The following is a 17,998-nucleotide window of genomic DNA, read 5'->3' on the forward strand; positions in this document are numbered from 1 at the left end:
AGAGGGCAGATAAGGAGAGAGAGGGAGGGGAGGGGGAGAGACTGGAGCAGATGAGATGAGAAGACACATCGATGGGGAGTGACTGAAGTAAGACATCAAAGGGTCCAGCTGTCAAAAGTGAAAATTTTCTACCACTACAGAGACCATGCACAAAGCTATTCAAGATGAAAAGTACACAAGCACACTAGTGGTCTTGTGAATCTGTAAAAAATACATTTATCTATTTGTTTAAATATTAATGTCAAAACAAATTAGCTAACAGTTTTGACCCATTGCCTCAGCCACTGAACCCACCTATGTATTTTCTGTTACACAACTGACTCCAACGACAAGGTGAGTAACAAAAGGCTACAGGAAGCATGTCACATATTTTAAGCCTGACCCCAGGGACATGGAAGAAAAGGACACTTACCGGGCTACGTCTCTGTGACCAGCAAAAAGGAAGAGAGAAGAGATACCTGGTCAGAGAGTGACAAATCAGTAAAGCAGACATCATATGCATCAAGAGAAGAAGGATTTTGGCCTGGCTGGTCAGATTTGGGGATGAGGATGACAATATGTTCATAAACAAGGTGCGTGTGTGTAAGGAATTGCTTGTGCAGACTTATGCTGGAGAATAAGGCAAGTGGGTATGAGGAAACAGCTGAGGATGACTTATTCAAATTGATCTGTGTGTTTGGATTTTTGCCTGCATCCCCTGAATCTCTAATGTCATCTATGAACCTGCTGTGACTGGACATCATCCAAAACATCTTGTAGAGCTGCTTAAATCGCTTCCCTCTCTTCCTCCCCTCATTTTTTTCCTTCAACTGTATCCGTCCCTATCCCATTATTTGATCTTTTTTCTTGTCATCTTTGCCATGTAATCCTATTGAATTTCCTTTCATTTTCCCCTGTAGTCTCCAATCTGCCCTCTTGGTTGCTTTAATTTCTACTGAAATCTCTCCATCTGCCTGCGTCACATCCACCTTGCATCAACTCTCTCTCCCTCCAACCCTCACTCTTGTGCTTGTTCCAGTTGTGCAGTGAGCCATGAGTGATTAAAATGATGCAACAAAGGGGTGGGGCATGCTGGTGGAAGGGATTCATTTCATTGGGTAAACTGGTGCAGGACACAGCGCAACACTGTCTGTCATAAGCAATCACAGTCTCTCTGCTGGATGTAAACAGGAAGAACATCAGGAAGTGTGCTGTGACCGTTCAGCCTCTGTCACGGATTAACAATGATCTTCAACACAGTTGTGTGCAGACATGCTTATGTTTATAATGGGCCACTCTGAACAATGGTGTGATATTTTTTAAAAATATATTATTTTTTTAATTAAATATTGCATCTTTGCATTTGGTGCTACATAGACTGAGTCACATTTGTACAGAGTCAGCTGGGCTTAAAAGTGACTGACTTCACCTGAGGGTGTGCAGTGGCTGGCTATACTAATTGTACACATTATGAAATATGAAGAATTCATCATAAAAGCAAGATTTTGTCTTCCAAATTAAGCATGTTTGGTTGAAAAGCAACAAGAAAGGACTAATGTGTGATTTAAGACTTCTTTTTACCTTTTAATTCCATCCCTGAGCTTTTTCTTGCATTCTCTACTGGTTTGCAGTCTTGTTATTTGTACTGAGAACCAGAAGCTCAAGACTCCAGAATCAATTAAATTAAGATTTAAGACGTCTTAGTCAGCGGAAACAACTTAAAAGACAGCGCCCTTGTACTCCAAGTAACTAGGCAAACAAATCAACATGTGCCAAAAAAATACTGAGCAGTCACACACATGCAGTCTAGTAATCTGCCTATATATAAACGCCACAATGAAAGAACCGAAAGAGAAATCACATAATATTGGCCATTTGCCCTGTACATGCTGGGCTAATTATAAAGCCTACAGTTATTACACACTGGCTTGATATCTTGCTTCATTTGTAGTTAGCCTATTTTCAGCAACACAGAGCAGATTGTGAGAAAATGCATTTATAAGCAGGCAACAAGGATTCAGAGGGATGAAAGTGTTAAAAAAACGACACATCACACAACTGCAGCAAAGCAAAGGCTTACCGGACTCCTCTACAGAGGTTAGCATCATTAGAGGCAGCAAAGGAATGAGATAAGAGAGAAATCAAAAGAGAGGGGCGAAATAGTTAGAAGACTAGAGGAGTTAAGTATATTGACACTAATGCAAAGCATCTGTGTACAATGTAGGCAGCCATCTACATCAACTGCAATCATTAATGCAGGCAGATAAAACCGTTGTAGTACTATGTCTCTTAACTGCATTCAGTCATCCCTCCACCTACACATTACCCACTATTCCTCCTAACATGATGTGAGCACCGAATCCTGGCTATGGTTTTATGTGAAATAAGCTGTTAACCACTGTGTCCCTCTCATAAGCTTGTGTACATATGAATAATTCATGCAGAATATGCCAAATATTACCATAGAAATTAAGGCCATCCAGTCTGCTAAATACAACACTTCGTATTTAGGTATGGATAGTACTTGGTATGTGTTTCATGCTGTCAAGGTTTTAAAAATGCTTTGTTATATTTACGTGCAGAAAACCAATGTCAAGAGCAAGGGCATTAGAATGTAGAGCCTCCGTTATTAGTCTAGAGAATCGCAAGGATATTCAAATGGCTGTGGGCAGTCTTGTTTTTGAAAATAAGAGCAAGTCATAAATGTTTTAGTCTGGGGATAAAGTTTTTCCTTGATTAGCTCAAGAAAAAGGAACAACCAGAATAAAAGTGGAAAGAAGCAGTGTTTGCTTCTGGAGGCCTGTTAACATTTGGCCCCTCTTCCTCTTTTCATCAGACCATTTTATTGTCAGTCCATAGCCAAGGTTACCCAGAGTTGCCAGGGACTGAAACCGACTGCGTGACTCATGTAATTTATGTGTGAGGGAAAAGCTCTGTCCAGGCAAACGGGATGCTAATTTGAACTGGTAGAGGTGAAGATGGCAGTTTCATAATCACAATTACAGGCCAGTAATTCCAATGTCATGAGTTTGGTTAACATTCAGGTGACTTGACTGCATAATATGAATTTCAAGATGAGTGAAAATTCAGATAACTTGTCCTGACCAAAAAAAAAAACGAGCATACACATCCTATGACTAACTGTAACACCACAATGCATAACACCAAAACCAAATGTTTCATATTACAAGGACTTTAATACAGATTGATCTTATTATTTAATGTTGTCCTTTACTTAATAAAATGTCATGAAATAGTGAGAAATGCCCATCAAAATTTCCCTGAGTCAAAGTTAATGTCTTCAAAATGCTTGGTTTGTCCAACCAAACTAAAACTAAAATATATCTAATTTACAATGATACAATACTAAGATGCAGCAAATTCTCAATTTTAAGAAGCCAGAACTAGCAAACTCTCCATTACTAGTTCATTTTTCTGAATACAGGATTTTAGCAATTTATTTATTAACAAAATTCTTGTTGATTAACTTTCTGTTGATCGACTTTATTGATCACTTCAGCGTCATATTTTTTAATGGATTGTCTACTACACATGTACATTAAACCATTATCAACATTTAAGGACTGCAGAACCAACAGACGCAGCAGGTGAACACACAGCAACTGGATTAAATTATTGATTCCAGAAGCTCAAATGACCACAAGCAATCTCGCTGTACAGCAGACCGACACACAGGTTCATTGTGCCCACTTTCCTACCTGAATTATTTAAGGCAGACACCCAAGCTATAGCTAACTACACTCACTGAAGAACATAGGAATTATGAGCAGCAGCTAGAAAGCAGGGGAAGCCAAAGCCTGTTTTGGAGTCCCAATGCTAAATACAGGCTGTCTAAAGGGGATGGTTTCTGTTGTTGTTGGGACAAACGGGAGAACAATGAGGTCACTGACCACGGATCAAGTATCACAAACTAACTATATGGATCATGTAAATCATATATCATCAGCATATAAATAAGACGACCTTGTGCACAGTGCAGAATGCAGAATGGTGGGCAAACATCACAACGTTGAAAAAAAAAAACACACTCACGGCCAATTTTGCAAATAAAAAAACATCTAACTCTACATGTTGAAAGGCAGTTAGACAGGATGACGATAAGACGCAGGATGTGATTCAGAAATGCACATTAAAAACATCTAAACACTAATACACAGCTGTCTGTTAATGAAAGCTGGCACTGAGAGAGGGCAGTGACGTCAGAGATACTCACCAGAGGAGAAGGGGACAAGGCTATGTTGCCTATGGAGGCTTTGAGCTCGTCGACTGAGGGCACTGACGCTACGCGATCGGCTGGCAGCGGCTTGATCTTAATTTTGAATTTTTTCCTGTGGTCTTCCTCTCCTTCGGACTCATCAGAGGAAAAGAAGTGGGCCTTTTTGGTAATAGGAGGTAGCACGGCGTCAAGGAAAGCAACTACATCCCTGGTGAAACTAGCTTTACTACCTTGGTGACTGCCTTAAAATCTCTAAAACTTGCCTTTTGTGATATTGCCCTAACTGTTAAAAAAAAACTTAAATTAGTACTTGTCAGTACTTCTGGATCATTTTGCCTTGTTCCAAATTAATATGGTACATACTTCAAACCATTTAAATGTGTAGTGTTTTAATTTTTGTTTTACTGCTATAGAAACAAAAATAATCTGCATGGCTGATAAAGTAGGTACCAAGTGAAACCTAAATTACTTGTAAATGAATTGACGGTTAAGGAAGCCATGACTTAATACAAATGTCAGCTTAAATTTGGTGCCTCTGGATGAGGGTGCACGTTCCTCTAAATAAGATCAAATCTTCAACCTACGGAGAAGGTAGGTTATCACCATCATAAGAAATGGTCACAGAGAAGAAAACAGAGCACCGCTTCTCTGCAACTTCCTTTCACGTCTGGTGCATTAATGACTCATTCTTCTGTAGCTGTGTTATGTGCAGCACCTTATAACCTTTATTTACATCTTTGTTAATTGGGTGCTTGTACTCTTTGTTAAGCAGTTGACGCACTCTATCGTCATTGTACATTAAGTGGAATTTTCGGTAAAAGTACATTTGTTTATATAGATTTGTTTCCACTGATTTGGCAGATGTAACAGACTTTCAGTAGAGGATGAAGTACATTCCCATGTGAATGACATTCACTGCACAAACTGATCTCCTATCATATGTATGTACCAATTGAACAAATCCTGCAATAACTTGGCAGAGATAAAACAAGATAAATTAATACTGTTAAATGACAAATTAAGCAGTGCTGAGGATATCTCCCTCTTCTGACTCCTCTTCAGGTCTGATGCTGTAGCCCTCATCATCCACCTCAGGGGAGTTCTGAAACACAGAGTGACTCAGTATAAATATCTTTAAATGTCGCTGTATGTGAATAAAATGCCAACAGAGAAATGGCAGTTGGTTCAAGAGTATCAAAGGTTAATTGAGCTACACATCTACATGCTTAATGAAATATGACTAAATGCATATTGACAAAGTCATAATCTGGATGTAAAATGTAAGCAATTGTAAATAATTGTTAAAACCATGAACTGTGATCTGTGTTCATTTTTAACATGCTTTGTCCACAAATTTGCCAGCAGCACATTGATTTTACAATAACATGGATCAATACTGTAAGTTCATTTAATGCAGATGAAAACAAAGCAGCATTGAGTTGGAGCGGACCAAGAGGAATAAAATAATAATCCTACATTCAAACCTTTACTTACATATCTGTCCCAGTCGATATCTCCGTAAAAGCCGTTTGGGGCCCCGTTAGTCTTCTTCTGAGACTGAGAAGAGACAGTTTGATTAAAATCCCACCAGACAGTGATGTTGCAGTATATTGTACACTACTGTGCTACCACTGGATGTGTCTCTACGTTAGAACTATGGTGCAGCTAATTCTGCCCAATAAACCTTGATCTTTTGTATTCTGGATGACATGTCATGTGAGACTGACCCAAAATTTCCCATTTTCCTCTTACAGACCCTAATTTGTTTTCCGTTTTGTCCTCTTTCACATTTGCAAATCCTAGTGTAGTGGTCAACATAATCTAATCTTGAAATCGTGTGTGTGTTTTCTGCAACTCAGAATGAATCTAATAGTGATGATTATTATTGTAATTATCCAACAGTGCCGGATAATATTTCAAGATTTAGGTCTCTTCAAGCTACCCCAAAGGACTCAGGGGGATATTCTGTTGCCCTGTTTGTGTGTTTTCTCAAAGCCTCCTCAGAGAGCCTGCTAATGAAAGGAAAGCTGAAACAGTAACACTGGCAGCTGACTGTTGAGTTGAAGAACATACTGTAATGTCTAATCAGTCTAAGCTCTAGTCAAGCTATTCTAGAGGTTAGTCCACTCCAACGGACTAGAATATAGAGTTCAGTACCGATTCAACCTCTGGGGGTTCCTGGCGAGCAAAAGAGCACAGAAAATAAATAATTTACCTCAAAATCACTAGACATGGTTGTCTCCAGTCATACAGATGTTGAGTGAATAGCAATTTACAAATGCAATAATTGGCTGCTGCATATTAAATATATTCTGATACTTACACCTCCATCTCTGTCTGGGGACCCTCTGTAAGAATTTAAAGAAGAAGAGAGAAGAAAAGAGAAAATGGAAGTCACTTAACATGTGAGCTCTTCATTTTGAAATCTTTGCTAGCTTTGCTAATTAGTCGAGCCGAAATATTTTAAAAGGGATATTCAAGGAAAAGCTTTTCAACACCACCATACCCACACACTTATTCACTCATAAATCACACTATCACAGACAATAGAGCACAAAAACCTTTTACAGTAACTCTAAGTGACTCATGCACAGTTACAAATCGGTTAAATGCCCCTGGAAAGCTATCACACTTGCAAAGATTCTGCAAGCTGACCAAGTACTTCATAAGTGATCTAATTGGTCTTTTAAGTGTTATTTTGCTGTATTTGCACACAGTTTGGAAACATAATTTTAGGACATTTCTGTGATATCATGGCAATGTCACAAGCACTGGATATTTTAAGTATGCCCAGTATTTTGCAGATTCATAATAACATGTCAAATAGGATTCATACTGGCAGTTTAACAGATCCATTAATACAATACACAATATACCACTGTGGCTCATAATTGACTGGTAGACTCTATATCTGTGCATGAGTAATGGAAGCAGCAGTCTAACATTTATTTGACAAGACGTCCACTTAATACTAATCCTGTAATTGTTCTAACCTATTCTAATCCTTTCATTTTACTGTAATGTATATGCATGACCTGCTGCCACATATCAATTTTTCTTATAATAATTCCCTCCAATTCAGAGGTTTCAGCCAGCTCTATGCTCCACTGCTCAGGATCATTGTGAATACTTTCAGTGGAACAACTAATATGCTTTATGTTTACAGTACACCAGGAAGGAAAATCAGGACTTACGCAGAGTCATTGTCCTTCTCTTTCTTCCGTATCCCAAAGGCCTTCCTGGTACGTTTTTTCAATCCTGAGGAGAAAGAAGAGCAAAAGGGTGAATTATTGCATGAAGAGACATCAAAGGCATGACTAAAAGGTGGCATCTGTGGGTGGGTTAAAGGGTCGGTGGAGTCAGCTTTCTTTCCTGCATCCATCATCCAGGAGATCAAACGTGATATTTTTTATGTATTACTAAGTAAGTTAGTCATACATGTCAAAGTCAAGAGCAGGTCTCAAGTCTTAACCTTCAAGTCTCAAGCAAGTCCCAAGTTACTGTGATCAAAGTCAAGCAAGTCCCAAGTCAAGTCATATGAAATTCTTAAGAATTCAGTTTGTTTAAACAGTTTAAGAGAGGTGGCAATTCAACTGTATGATCATTTTGGAAGATGCAATAAGTGTTTCTGTTCTAACAATACTGAACTATACACAAAGGTGTTTCTATTATTTAGTCTACTATTGGCTTCACTGATTATTAAAATGGGGTAGAAAAATTTAGTAATAGAAACATGTGTGAGTAACGGTAAGCTCTTACCTTTCCTGTAAAAATTGTTTTGAACACCTATTCAAGGCATATCCAAAGTTAATTGAATGTAGTTCTTGAATGATTTGGAGTAAATGCATGGTTTTGGGGCTTCTCTGAAAGATAATACTCTGACTCCCTTGGCGGCAAGGGGCTGCTTCTGCATCACGCTGTAGATTGACGTGTTTTTTTGCTGGTAGATCATGAACTTCCTACTTAAAGGTGGATATCGTTATTTTCAGAAATTTATTGGCTACACAAAGTGCCAGTCATCGGCAGCGCAGGCTCTTGTTGGTTGTGAAAGGGCCATGTGAGCTCTTATTGGGTCCAATTAGCTGTCAGTCAAAAGATCAGAGTTCAGCGACTAATTTGAATACAAGTTATTGCATTTGTTTACATCCAAATTGGAGTCATTAAGGTTATGATGACATATTAGCCACGTTTGCTGGAAAATATGAAATGATGCAGCAGCAGTCCTTGGGGATTTATTGATGGAATAATGTGTTTTGGACTAAATATTTTTACTGGATTTGATCGTCTGGATCTTTGAAAATGTAACAAGACCATTTTTTGGAGAATATAATCGATTGGTGGATTAAGTTACTATGAGGCTTCTAAGGTGAGTCACGTCAATTTTGATTATACTGGTTGGTCTGACAGAGGCACTGATTGTACCCGCTGTTGTGACTGTATCTTGAAATGTTTAGCACTGGTTGAATCACAAGGATTTTAGCTTTTAGTGTATCATATAGCAGTTGTGGGCACATAACGAGAGCTGTCATCAGGACCTGTTACCACCAGGAATGTTAAGAGGTTTTCACATAAAGTTAACGTTACAGCAGCACCAAAATGCAGCCAAACAACTGGGTGTAGCTTAAACTTAACGCTAGCTTTCATTGCATTCGACCAGCCTATACGTTAGCTAAAAAGCCACAGTCATGTAACTAACATACCTTTCTTTATAGGTTCTATATTGACGAATGAATTAGGATGTTGTGGTGGTTGTGTCACTGATTTTTGAGCTGCAGACCTTGCACACCGCTGTTCTTTTCAACATAATCCTTGAATGTCTGTGTTGTACTACATGTAACGGTCTTTTTCTACGCCACTGTTAGGAGATCCGGACCGTTAACATAATGTGAAGCACACGTGGTTGCAGGATTATGCGCAAATGTTGGAATGAGCGAATGCAAGTATTTATTAAAAAAATCAAGTCATTTTCAAGTCTGAAGTAAATCAAGTCTCAAGTCGTGAACACCAAGTCAAAGTCAAGTCAAGTCTTTTGTCTGTTTTAGTCAAGCAAGTCTCAAGACTTCAAATTTGCGACTCGAGTCCTCCACCTCTGGTAAACACTGTCTTTCAGAACTAAAAATGTGTTCATGGTCAGTGCAGATGGGCAGAAAGCCTTGCCATCCTCAAGGCATCTTTTTTGGAAAGGAAAATGCATTAGCACTGCGGAAATCAATGCGCCAGGAATTTAAAAAACTATATCTTAGAGAGCTGTGGAGAGGAACCTACTGTAGGTCACAGAGCTGATAATATACAAAACTTTAATCCAAAATGCTACATAAAGCTTTCAAGACTCTTAACGATCGCCAGTTTGAATTGCTGGACAAACTTTGAAAAACTCAGCTAAGGAATGATGCTCACTGTTGCTACACATTTACTGTGTACATGACAGTATGGCTTTGAGTATGGCTGCTCTAATGAAGCTGCTCACTCACCAACAATACAACTGATGACTATATTGTTAAAGCAACACGTGTGAGTGTGCGTTCTAGCCTTAAGAAAATTTTCTATATCTTTTGGACAAAAATATCTTAAATGCAAACTTTGGACCTTGAAACAGACATCTACTTTTCTCCCCTTTAAAGAAAGTGGATAGAATTCTCATCCAAACCGAGTGCCAGACAAAAGCAGCATACATGGGAAAAGGACAAGTAGTCCCTCCACACATGGAACACTGCAACCTCCTAAAAGTGTAATGATGCAACATTTCATCATAAATTATGATGAAATGTTGTATCAACAAACAAACAAACTATTGACCGGACTGGCGGACTGGTTTGTGTGTTCAAGCTGTCCATGTGATCTTTAACAACAACTCAAGCTCAGGATGTACTCTGGACCGAATTAACAACAGAAGTTTACAACAAGTGGTTTACACAAAATCATCCTAAATAGCATTGTATTAAACTAGAACTTTACACTATGCCTTACTCATAATATTGATCAATTCATTTCTTCATTGCTTTATTTTTCAGTATCTTCCCCTTTCCTTTCATTCACACATTTTGAGTGGAATCCAATCATCTTCTTCCTTTAGGGGAAACAAACACATCTCTAAAGCTTGTGGCTTCTTCTTACCCCAGATGAACGCCCAGTTGTCCCCCTCCATTTCTTTTCTGATAATTCCTTTTCTCTCATTCTTCCTCGTCTTTGTCTCGTTGTGAACTTTTCACATCATCTCATCTACTTCGTCCTGATACCACAAGCAGGTACACGAGTATCAGAGCAGGAACCTGATGCTCCCTCTCGCTAACCAAACACACACACACACGGTATCATGATCACGTTGTTGATCTGTGTCTGGTACTCAAATTCAACACCAGTGAATCCACTCATGAATTAAAGACAAATGTCATCATTTGTAACATTTCATACAATTTCTTTACCCCCCCCCCCCCCCCCCCCCGACCGACCCAAAGAACTGAAGGTTTCATTTTTGTGAAGCCAGACTAAACATTACATTCAGTGTCTTGACAGTTCCTCTCTCACTGATCTTGGTGAGGCATTTGTTGGAGGTCTCAGTATGAGGACGCAGTGTGCTCTCTAAGCCACGCTTAAGGCTATAGATGGAGGACGCTTTAATTGTTCCAACAGCTGTTCCAAAAATCAGCAAAGTTTCAACTCTTAAGTGAAAGCAACTTTAGTTTCTTTTTGAATCTCTGCTGAGTACATTCTCTCAACTGCTGCTTCAATTTTTTATTTTTTTGCCTTTATTAGATAAGACAGTGGATAGAGCGAAAAGAGGGGGAGAGATAGGGGGCGACACGCAGCAAAGGTCCGCAGGCTAGATTTGAACCTGGGCCGTTGCAGTTAAGGACTCAGCCTTGTACAAGGGGCGCTCACTGGGAGCTAACTGCACCCCTTGCTGCTTCAATTTTCCCCAGGTTTAGTGCTACCTGTTAATTCAATGTCAAAATCTGGTTGTATAATTATCCTCCATGATACTGCCAGCTGGGAAGGCCTGGTTTTCTTCATTCTCTTAAAGCAGCTTGCACAACGCTAGCATCTTTAGTTTCACTTTGGCATCATCAAGGCACACGAACTTGAATTATTCTTTAAGATTATCAGTCTTGTCTGTTTTTAAACTGCACTTGCTGCATTTAATCCAATTTGTCAGAAGTACATTTCTTTACGCTGCCATCTTGTTTCAAGCTAACGTTGATGTCTTCAATAAATAACTTTATATATTTCTAGTCCCTCTGTTGGGCCCTCTTCATTTTCTTTCCTTAGGTCTGTTTCCCTCTCCTATAAATCCAGCATTGCCCCTAAGGAAGAGCTGACAGGTTTACAGCTGTGCTAAAGAGTTTTGTATGTGTGTGTGTGTGTGTTCAGAAGTTTCAGTGTGCACATTGCAGCTGTACCCGGGCTACAAAAAGTCAGCATTTCTGAATTACATGAGATTAAATCTGTGCTATTATTTCACTTCATTTTATTTTTATAATCTTAACCTTTTGCGTTCCTTGTTTTCATTTATTTAATTTCTGTCTTTAATTTTATTGTCTTGTTGAGTATTATTTTAAGAAAATTAAAAGACCAAAACAACCACTGGCTTGTGGCAAAAATTATGGTGAAATCAGGTATAGATTTACAGCCACATATACCCTTGAGATCTTGCCTTTTGGCACATCTGTTCTCAAGCTGCACTTTTAGTAAGTCATGAGTGTGAGGTCCCTATTGAAACTGTAAAGATTATTAGGGCCTGAGCATGAACCGTGCGAGGTCCCTATTGAAACTGTAAGGATTTTTTTTTTCTTTTTTCTGCAAAGTAAGCTCAATTTTGGGGGCCTAAACATACTCGAAAACTCACCAAACTTTGCACACATGTCAGAAGTGGTGAAAAATTTCGTATTTTATGGGTTTCGCACATGGGCGTGGCAAAATGACTCGCTAGCGCCACCTAGAAAATTGGAAAAAATTAGCCCCTCGTCCTCGTCCACGTCCAACCTACATGCACGAAATGTTCAGGGGACATGTATCATATCAAGACGCACAAAAAAGGCTCAAGAACCCATACCCTAAACTCAACAGGAAGTCGGCCATTTTGAGTTTTATGGCAATTTTTGGATGATTTACATATTCCGTACATTAACGAATTCCTCCTAGGGATTTAGGCGGATCGATTTCAAATTTCTGCTGTGCCTTCTAAAGGCATTGATGATGAAAAATTGTGCTATCTGTGAGTTTTCGTCAATGGGTGTGTCCGTGGCGTGGTGTCAAAGATCAACTCTTCACCATGACACAGGAAGTTGTTGTAATTTCAGTACACATGCTCATATCTGAACAAAATTTTACGTGCTTGATAACTGTTCCAACCCGTAAACATCCACACGGCAATATTAATTTATATTCATACCGCCAGGTGCTATGTAGCACCACAAAGGGGACACAGGAAGGGACATATAACACCTTCATGCAGCGTCGGAAGCGCGTAGCAAATTCACAGCCGCACCGGCAGAGCTCCAGAATATGCAACGCGGTCGGCTCACACCCGGTCGTGCTACAAGTGTGAGGGCCCGCCCAACGCTGCTTGCAGCTTTAATTTTCTTTTTTATTTGATACAAAGTATCAATAACCAAAAGAGGGGAAGCTTCAGATCATTCAAAGGTTTTTAATCTTGCTCATACAAACAGTTCAAACACACACAAAGAGTGGAAGAGATACTAAGATAAAGAAATTGTATTCACACATTATTCAACTGACCAGCGTAAGTGAATAATAATGCAATAAATTACTATTCTATGTTTACAGTACAGCAGGACCTAAATCTGACTGGATGACATTAATGTGAAAGAATACATGAATGCGTATGGCAGGAGTTAATTAACAGAGAGGGAAATAACAGAGTGTGTGGTACAATGACTTAATGGCTTCCGTTCAGAGGGATGCTAGCACAAGTGCTAACGTAATTAGTGGTTCTCAAGACACAGTAATGTAATTCTGGGAAAAGCCAAAGGACATGAAGCCAGACAGGACAGGACACTGCCAAACTTTAAAAAAAACAAACATGACAACTGAAGCGCAGTGGTCAGAGCTAGACATTCCAAAAACTTGCTCTGGGAAGCACCTATGGAAAAAACACAAAGCCATTTTTCGCCCCCTTGTGTGTCTGTGGGTCTCAACAGTAATTTCAGTTATTTTTAAAGTAATGTTTATCTGGTCTCTGAAAAGAGTTTGGAATCTATGGTTCAGGATAATTTTATGGGGTGTTAAGCTAACTTTAGAAAGGGTCCCATGACGTGAAAACATACTCACAATAGGAGGAACACCACCCAGAGCTGCAAAGAGAGCTGTGTTATTATTATAACTCTGAGAGTTATAATCCACCCTTCAACCTACCGGAAGAGGTTGGCACTAACACTGCCTTTACTAAAAAGAACCATCTTGAAACACAGCAATTATACCTTTCTCCTTTTATTAACTCGAGTGCATGTGCATGTGAGCTCATGATGAGCTTTTACCAAAATAATTTAGATTTACACCTGGGACACACATTCTGCATGTCAGTGGCTTTTACAAACTGAAGTTCAGTGTCACTTGGACATATGTTTTTGAGGGAAGAACAATACTCATTCAATTTCCAGCTCAGACATTTCCAGAAAGTGAGCCTGAGAAACTTTGAAAGCACTCCTCTAATTCCACAGCTATCTAGAAAATACTTTAAATATTAATACAGCTAAGCCAGTTTATGCAGGTCAACCTAACACATTCAGTTTCCCACTATGGGTAGCATGTCCATCTGTGCAAGTTAGTTAATTCTGTCCTTAAAGATCATCTCATGAATAAAGCAGCAGTTGGTTATTTTTTTCTCATCTACAGGCAAACACAACCCAACACAGCAACGAGATGCATGGATTTGATTTTCGAGGTAAACATCTCAAATTTTAGTAATTGTTATTTCAATGAATCTATATGCCCATTTCAGGAAAATAAGTAAACATTGTTTTAAATCTAGTCTTAAACTAAGAGTTGCGATTGCGTCTGTGCACTACACCTTTGTGAGTTGTGATTTCCTGTGGGCTTGAATATGCCTTCTGCTGTTAGGAGTTTCTGTTGCATTAGCCCCAGTTATATTAGCAATATAGAGTCAAAGAACTAAACTGGAAGGGACACCATACTCCACACACACACACACACACACACACACATGTAAATCACACACAGTTGCAAATATATACTAAAGCAAACACACCCACAAAGCACACTTTTTTAAAGTAAAGCTCTACTTCAGGGCAGGCGGAGCAGAGGATGTTTAACAAGCTGTTCCAAAGGGGGAAGAGGTGAAGAGGCTAACCAACAAAACACACACCCACACACACAGCTTGTGCTGCCAGCCACAGCTGAGCAGACCAGGCCAGGCCACTCCAAATTCTGGATGGGAGACCTGTGCTGCTCTGCATAGTAAGTAGAAAGGACAATAATACACCATTGAGATCTAGAAGCAGAAGTGTAAGATGGTTTTGGTAAAAAAATTCTGATTCTGTTTATGGCTTTTAAATACTAATTTAGATATGAGAGCATTAACAAAATTTCTTAAAGTCTCATTTGTTGCTTCTTCATTATAAGTGATCATCTAGGAAAAAAAGCCAATCATATTTTCTAAATCTAATTTCAGTGCCTGTATAATGTATATTTATTAAGACAAAGCATGCTAGTGTTTATACTACCGTGTAGTATGCATGTCACAGCATGCTCAGGTGGGAGAATGGCATATGAGAATTAAAGTGTGAAGACGGTGCGTTGGGTTGTTGTGGGTATTGAGTCAAGCTGTTGACTAAGCACAAAGAGTAGCATGTGGATCCACTGACAGGCAGGCAAACAGGTTAGTAGACAAGGAGACAAGTAAATAGTGGAACAGGTAGGCTGGAAGGAACTTAAACAAGCAGACAGAAAAAAAACCTGCAGACAGACAGGTTGTAAGAAACAGTAGCAAAAGAAAAAGTAGACAAGGAGACAGCCAGCACAGAAACAGGCAAGCAAGCAGGCAGGCAGGCAGGCAGGCAGGCAGGCAGGCAGACTGACATACAGAAGACAACCAGAGAGATAGACAGGCATATTGCAAACAGGAGATTTAAAAGGCTCTTTGGAGTGACTCATCCATCCCTCCTGGCCCTGAGAGGCAGGAGGAGGAGTACGTAGGTGAGAACAGAAAATCTGCTCAAGACTGGCAGATACACTCACAATGACCTCGCAATGCAGCAATAATGCTGTGGCAGAAAAAAAATGCTCTAATATCATGAGGGGTCACATGACGTGTCGCTGTGTGAACGCATCCTCCATTTTATTTGATGCACAGTTTTTGCTGCATGGAGCTGGAAATGTGATCAGGAGTCTCAAAACTGCATCGTAAAAAAAATAAAATAAAAAAGTAATAAATAAAATAAAAGAGAGAGAAAAAGGCAGAGCAGAGGAGACTGAAGATAGATGCAATGATTTACTGAGGATGTGCTGACAAAAACCACATCAACCTTTAAATATGAAGCAGCGTGCCTTAAGATAGCGTATGTAGAGAGATGTCAACTAATTCCAGAGGCTATAAGATTTGCACTTGTTGGTCACTGCATATATCTACTGGCACAGGAAGGTAGAAATTCTCCCCCAAATACATTTCCCCTGCTACTCTCAGGACTTAAGTCGCCACATCTCTAACTTTCCTGCCTCTAACCCAAAGATGGAGGAAGAATCTGACAGAAGAGGCCAAGGGGAGAGAAGCTGTCTGGAAATGCCCCCGCCCCCTTCTCATTACCTGGCAGCACAAACAGAAGGCCAGAGGACCATGGCATAAGAAAACCTCTAAAAATGGCCCCCGAAGGCCATCACCTTCAGCCTCACTGTGTGTTTCAGTGAAAGGGCCTGTGTCAGTGTGGAATAGGAAAGACAAAGAGACGGTGTCAGTTTGCGTTTGTGCCTGCGGATGCTAAAATTAGGCCTTGACTGTACTGTCCAGGTGGCTGCACAGTGAGCTATCAACTGTAACACTTGGGTAACAACGCACCCGAGACATACACAAACACACACACATTAAAAACTGGATGGTGCATGTCTGTTTTTGTTGCACGGCTGCACCATTACAAAAAAAGAGGTTTCAACGAGTGACGTCACCCACCTCCAAGAAAAGTGGGTCAGGGCCAGAAACCAAATAGCAGCATGCCAGCAGTTAGTGCGGAGATGAACAAAAGATGTTTGAGAATGCCAGGATAGTGGTGATGCATCCATCTGTGCACTTGCTGTATTTCTACTCTGTATCTAATATCAGTTATTTATGTTTATATTGATATGGATGGAAAAATAAACATAAGCATTTAATGGACAGGCTAGGGCAGCATAATTGATTTGATTAATCAATTAATAATTTTGTAATTATTATTATTATGTAAAAACAGCCATCAGTTTCACAGAGCCCAAGTAGTCTTCAAAGTGCTTGTTTTGTCTGATTATGACATAAAACAGTTGTTCAGCAACAAGCTTGATTATTGATTAAATCACTTTCCAAATGTGTTTTTCTATGACAGTAAACTGTATAATACCCAAATCATTTCAGTTCTACGACAGACAAATGCTACATATTATAGCATTAGGTGTAAGATCATTTGCAGCACTCATATGGCCATCTCTTCTTCCACCCCATCACTGTTCTTCTCCCCCCCCCCCCCCCCCCAGTCTCTCTCACTCCTGTCTCTATAAACAGCCAGCACTCATGGCTCCCGGTCTCCAAATAGCACCCACCAAGGACTGTGTGGTAAATGATCCTGCTGCAAAGCCATCAAAGTGGCTTTTAACATGGATTTTCGGCACAAATACACAGGGAGAAGATGTATTTTGCACCAGTCTGTCCATTTACTGACACAAGACTTTTGTTGATCAGAGAGGCAGAACCAAGTGCCCCCCTCCGCCTCTGGCTGGGGCTCACAGCGCTCCTGCTCATGTCATATTCTGATACTTGCACAATTTCCAACAAAGTCTGCTTGTTCCATATATACAGCAAATTAATGGTTATTTCTTACAAGATAATGTGATTCATAATGAAGTTTGATGTTCAATATGTGACTGTTTGCAAGATTCAATTAAAGTTACATGCTGTGAAAGTTTAAGTATCTCTCTCAAAGCATTAACAAATCACAAATGGGATTTTAAGCTCTTGAGAATCAGCAGGGTTCATTGCTCTAAGCTCTTTTTTAAAACACTCATACTTCATTGTTTTGCCATTTATATTGCTGTCTTTTCACCATCGACAGACACTGGAAGTAGTTTGAAGTTTCCTAACTGCAGCTCTGATGTAAAACAACATCTTGAGCGTGACCTATAGTTGGTAGGCAACAGTTTTTTATCCAAGTAAAAAGTGTTGCCAGACTACAGTTGTCAAAAGCCCTGCTAGGCCCCCGACTCTCCCCTGGAAAAAAATCCCCAGCTATTTCAGTCATGTCTTCCTATCAAAACAGATCACCACAGCTGCCACTAAGGCGAAAAAACAAAAAGTAGAAATCCTCCATTCTTCTTTCTTCCACACAGAAATGTCATTCGCAGCCACCCAGCTGAGTCCCATTACCATAGGAAGATGAAATACCAAGTGGAGAAAAATATCCTCTTTTCCCAATTTATGCATGCTGCATTTCATTGCTACAGTTACCTGGCGCATTGACTTAACTGTAGAGTGACATTCAACAATCAGTTCAGCTAGAGCACCAGTTATTCCAAGGACGCTGGGGAAAAGTAAAGCCATCAGTCTTATTTGGGTGTCTTTTAGCAAAT

At 39.7% G+C, this 17,998-nt stretch overlaps 1 protein-coding gene and 1 long non-coding RNA gene across 19 annotated transcripts in view; one reads left to right on the forward strand and one right to left on the reverse strand.

Annotated features, from left to right (window-relative positions):
* sgip1a (SH3GL interacting endocytic adaptor 1a) overlaps positions 1-17,998 on the reverse strand; it is a 67,369-nt gene that overhangs the window by 24,733 nt on the left and 24,638 nt on the right. For 10 of the 17 annotated variants that reach the window (XM_038715347.1, XM_038715339.1, XM_038715346.1 and 7 more), the window contains 8 exons: positions 7,411-7,474; positions 6,540-6,564; positions 6,374-6,394; positions 5,711-5,773; positions 5,255-5,318; positions 4,214-4,392; positions 2,060-2,068; positions 413-424 (listed from right to left, as the gene is read on the reverse strand). In XM_038715347.1, the coding sequence (XP_038571275.1) occupies positions 413-424; positions 2,060-2,068; positions 4,214-4,392; positions 5,255-5,318; positions 5,711-5,773; positions 6,374-6,394; positions 6,540-6,564; positions 7,411-7,474 (437 nt within the window). Of the gene's footprint in view, positions 1-412; positions 425-2,059; positions 2,069-4,213; positions 4,393-5,254; positions 5,319-5,710; positions 5,774-6,373; positions 6,395-6,539; positions 6,565-7,410; positions 7,475-10,330; positions 10,552-17,998 lie in introns of those variants that run through there. The other 7 variants (XM_038715352.1, XM_038715342.1, XM_038715353.1 and 4 more) reach the window with 4 other exon arrangements.
* Positions 14,463-17,334, forward strand: LOC119900420. 2 transcript variants are annotated; one of them, XR_005444051.1, is made up of 3 exons: positions 14,463-14,650; positions 15,921-16,232; positions 16,910-17,334. It is a non-coding gene; the product is annotated as an uncharacterized LOC119900420 (long non-coding RNA). The 2 variants fall into 2 exon arrangements; XR_005444050.1 differs by having other exon boundaries at positions 14,465-14,650; positions 16,938-17,334.

Source organism: Micropterus salmoides, unplaced genomic scaffold, assembly GCF_014851395.1.
Source record: "Micropterus salmoides isolate LMB-PRFRI ecotype aquatic unplaced genomic scaffold, ASM1485139v1 Ms_hic_scaffold_13, whole genome shotgun sequence".
In the NCBI taxonomy this organism is placed as follows: Eukaryota; Metazoa; Chordata; class Actinopteri; order Centrarchiformes; family Centrarchidae; genus Micropterus; species Micropterus salmoides.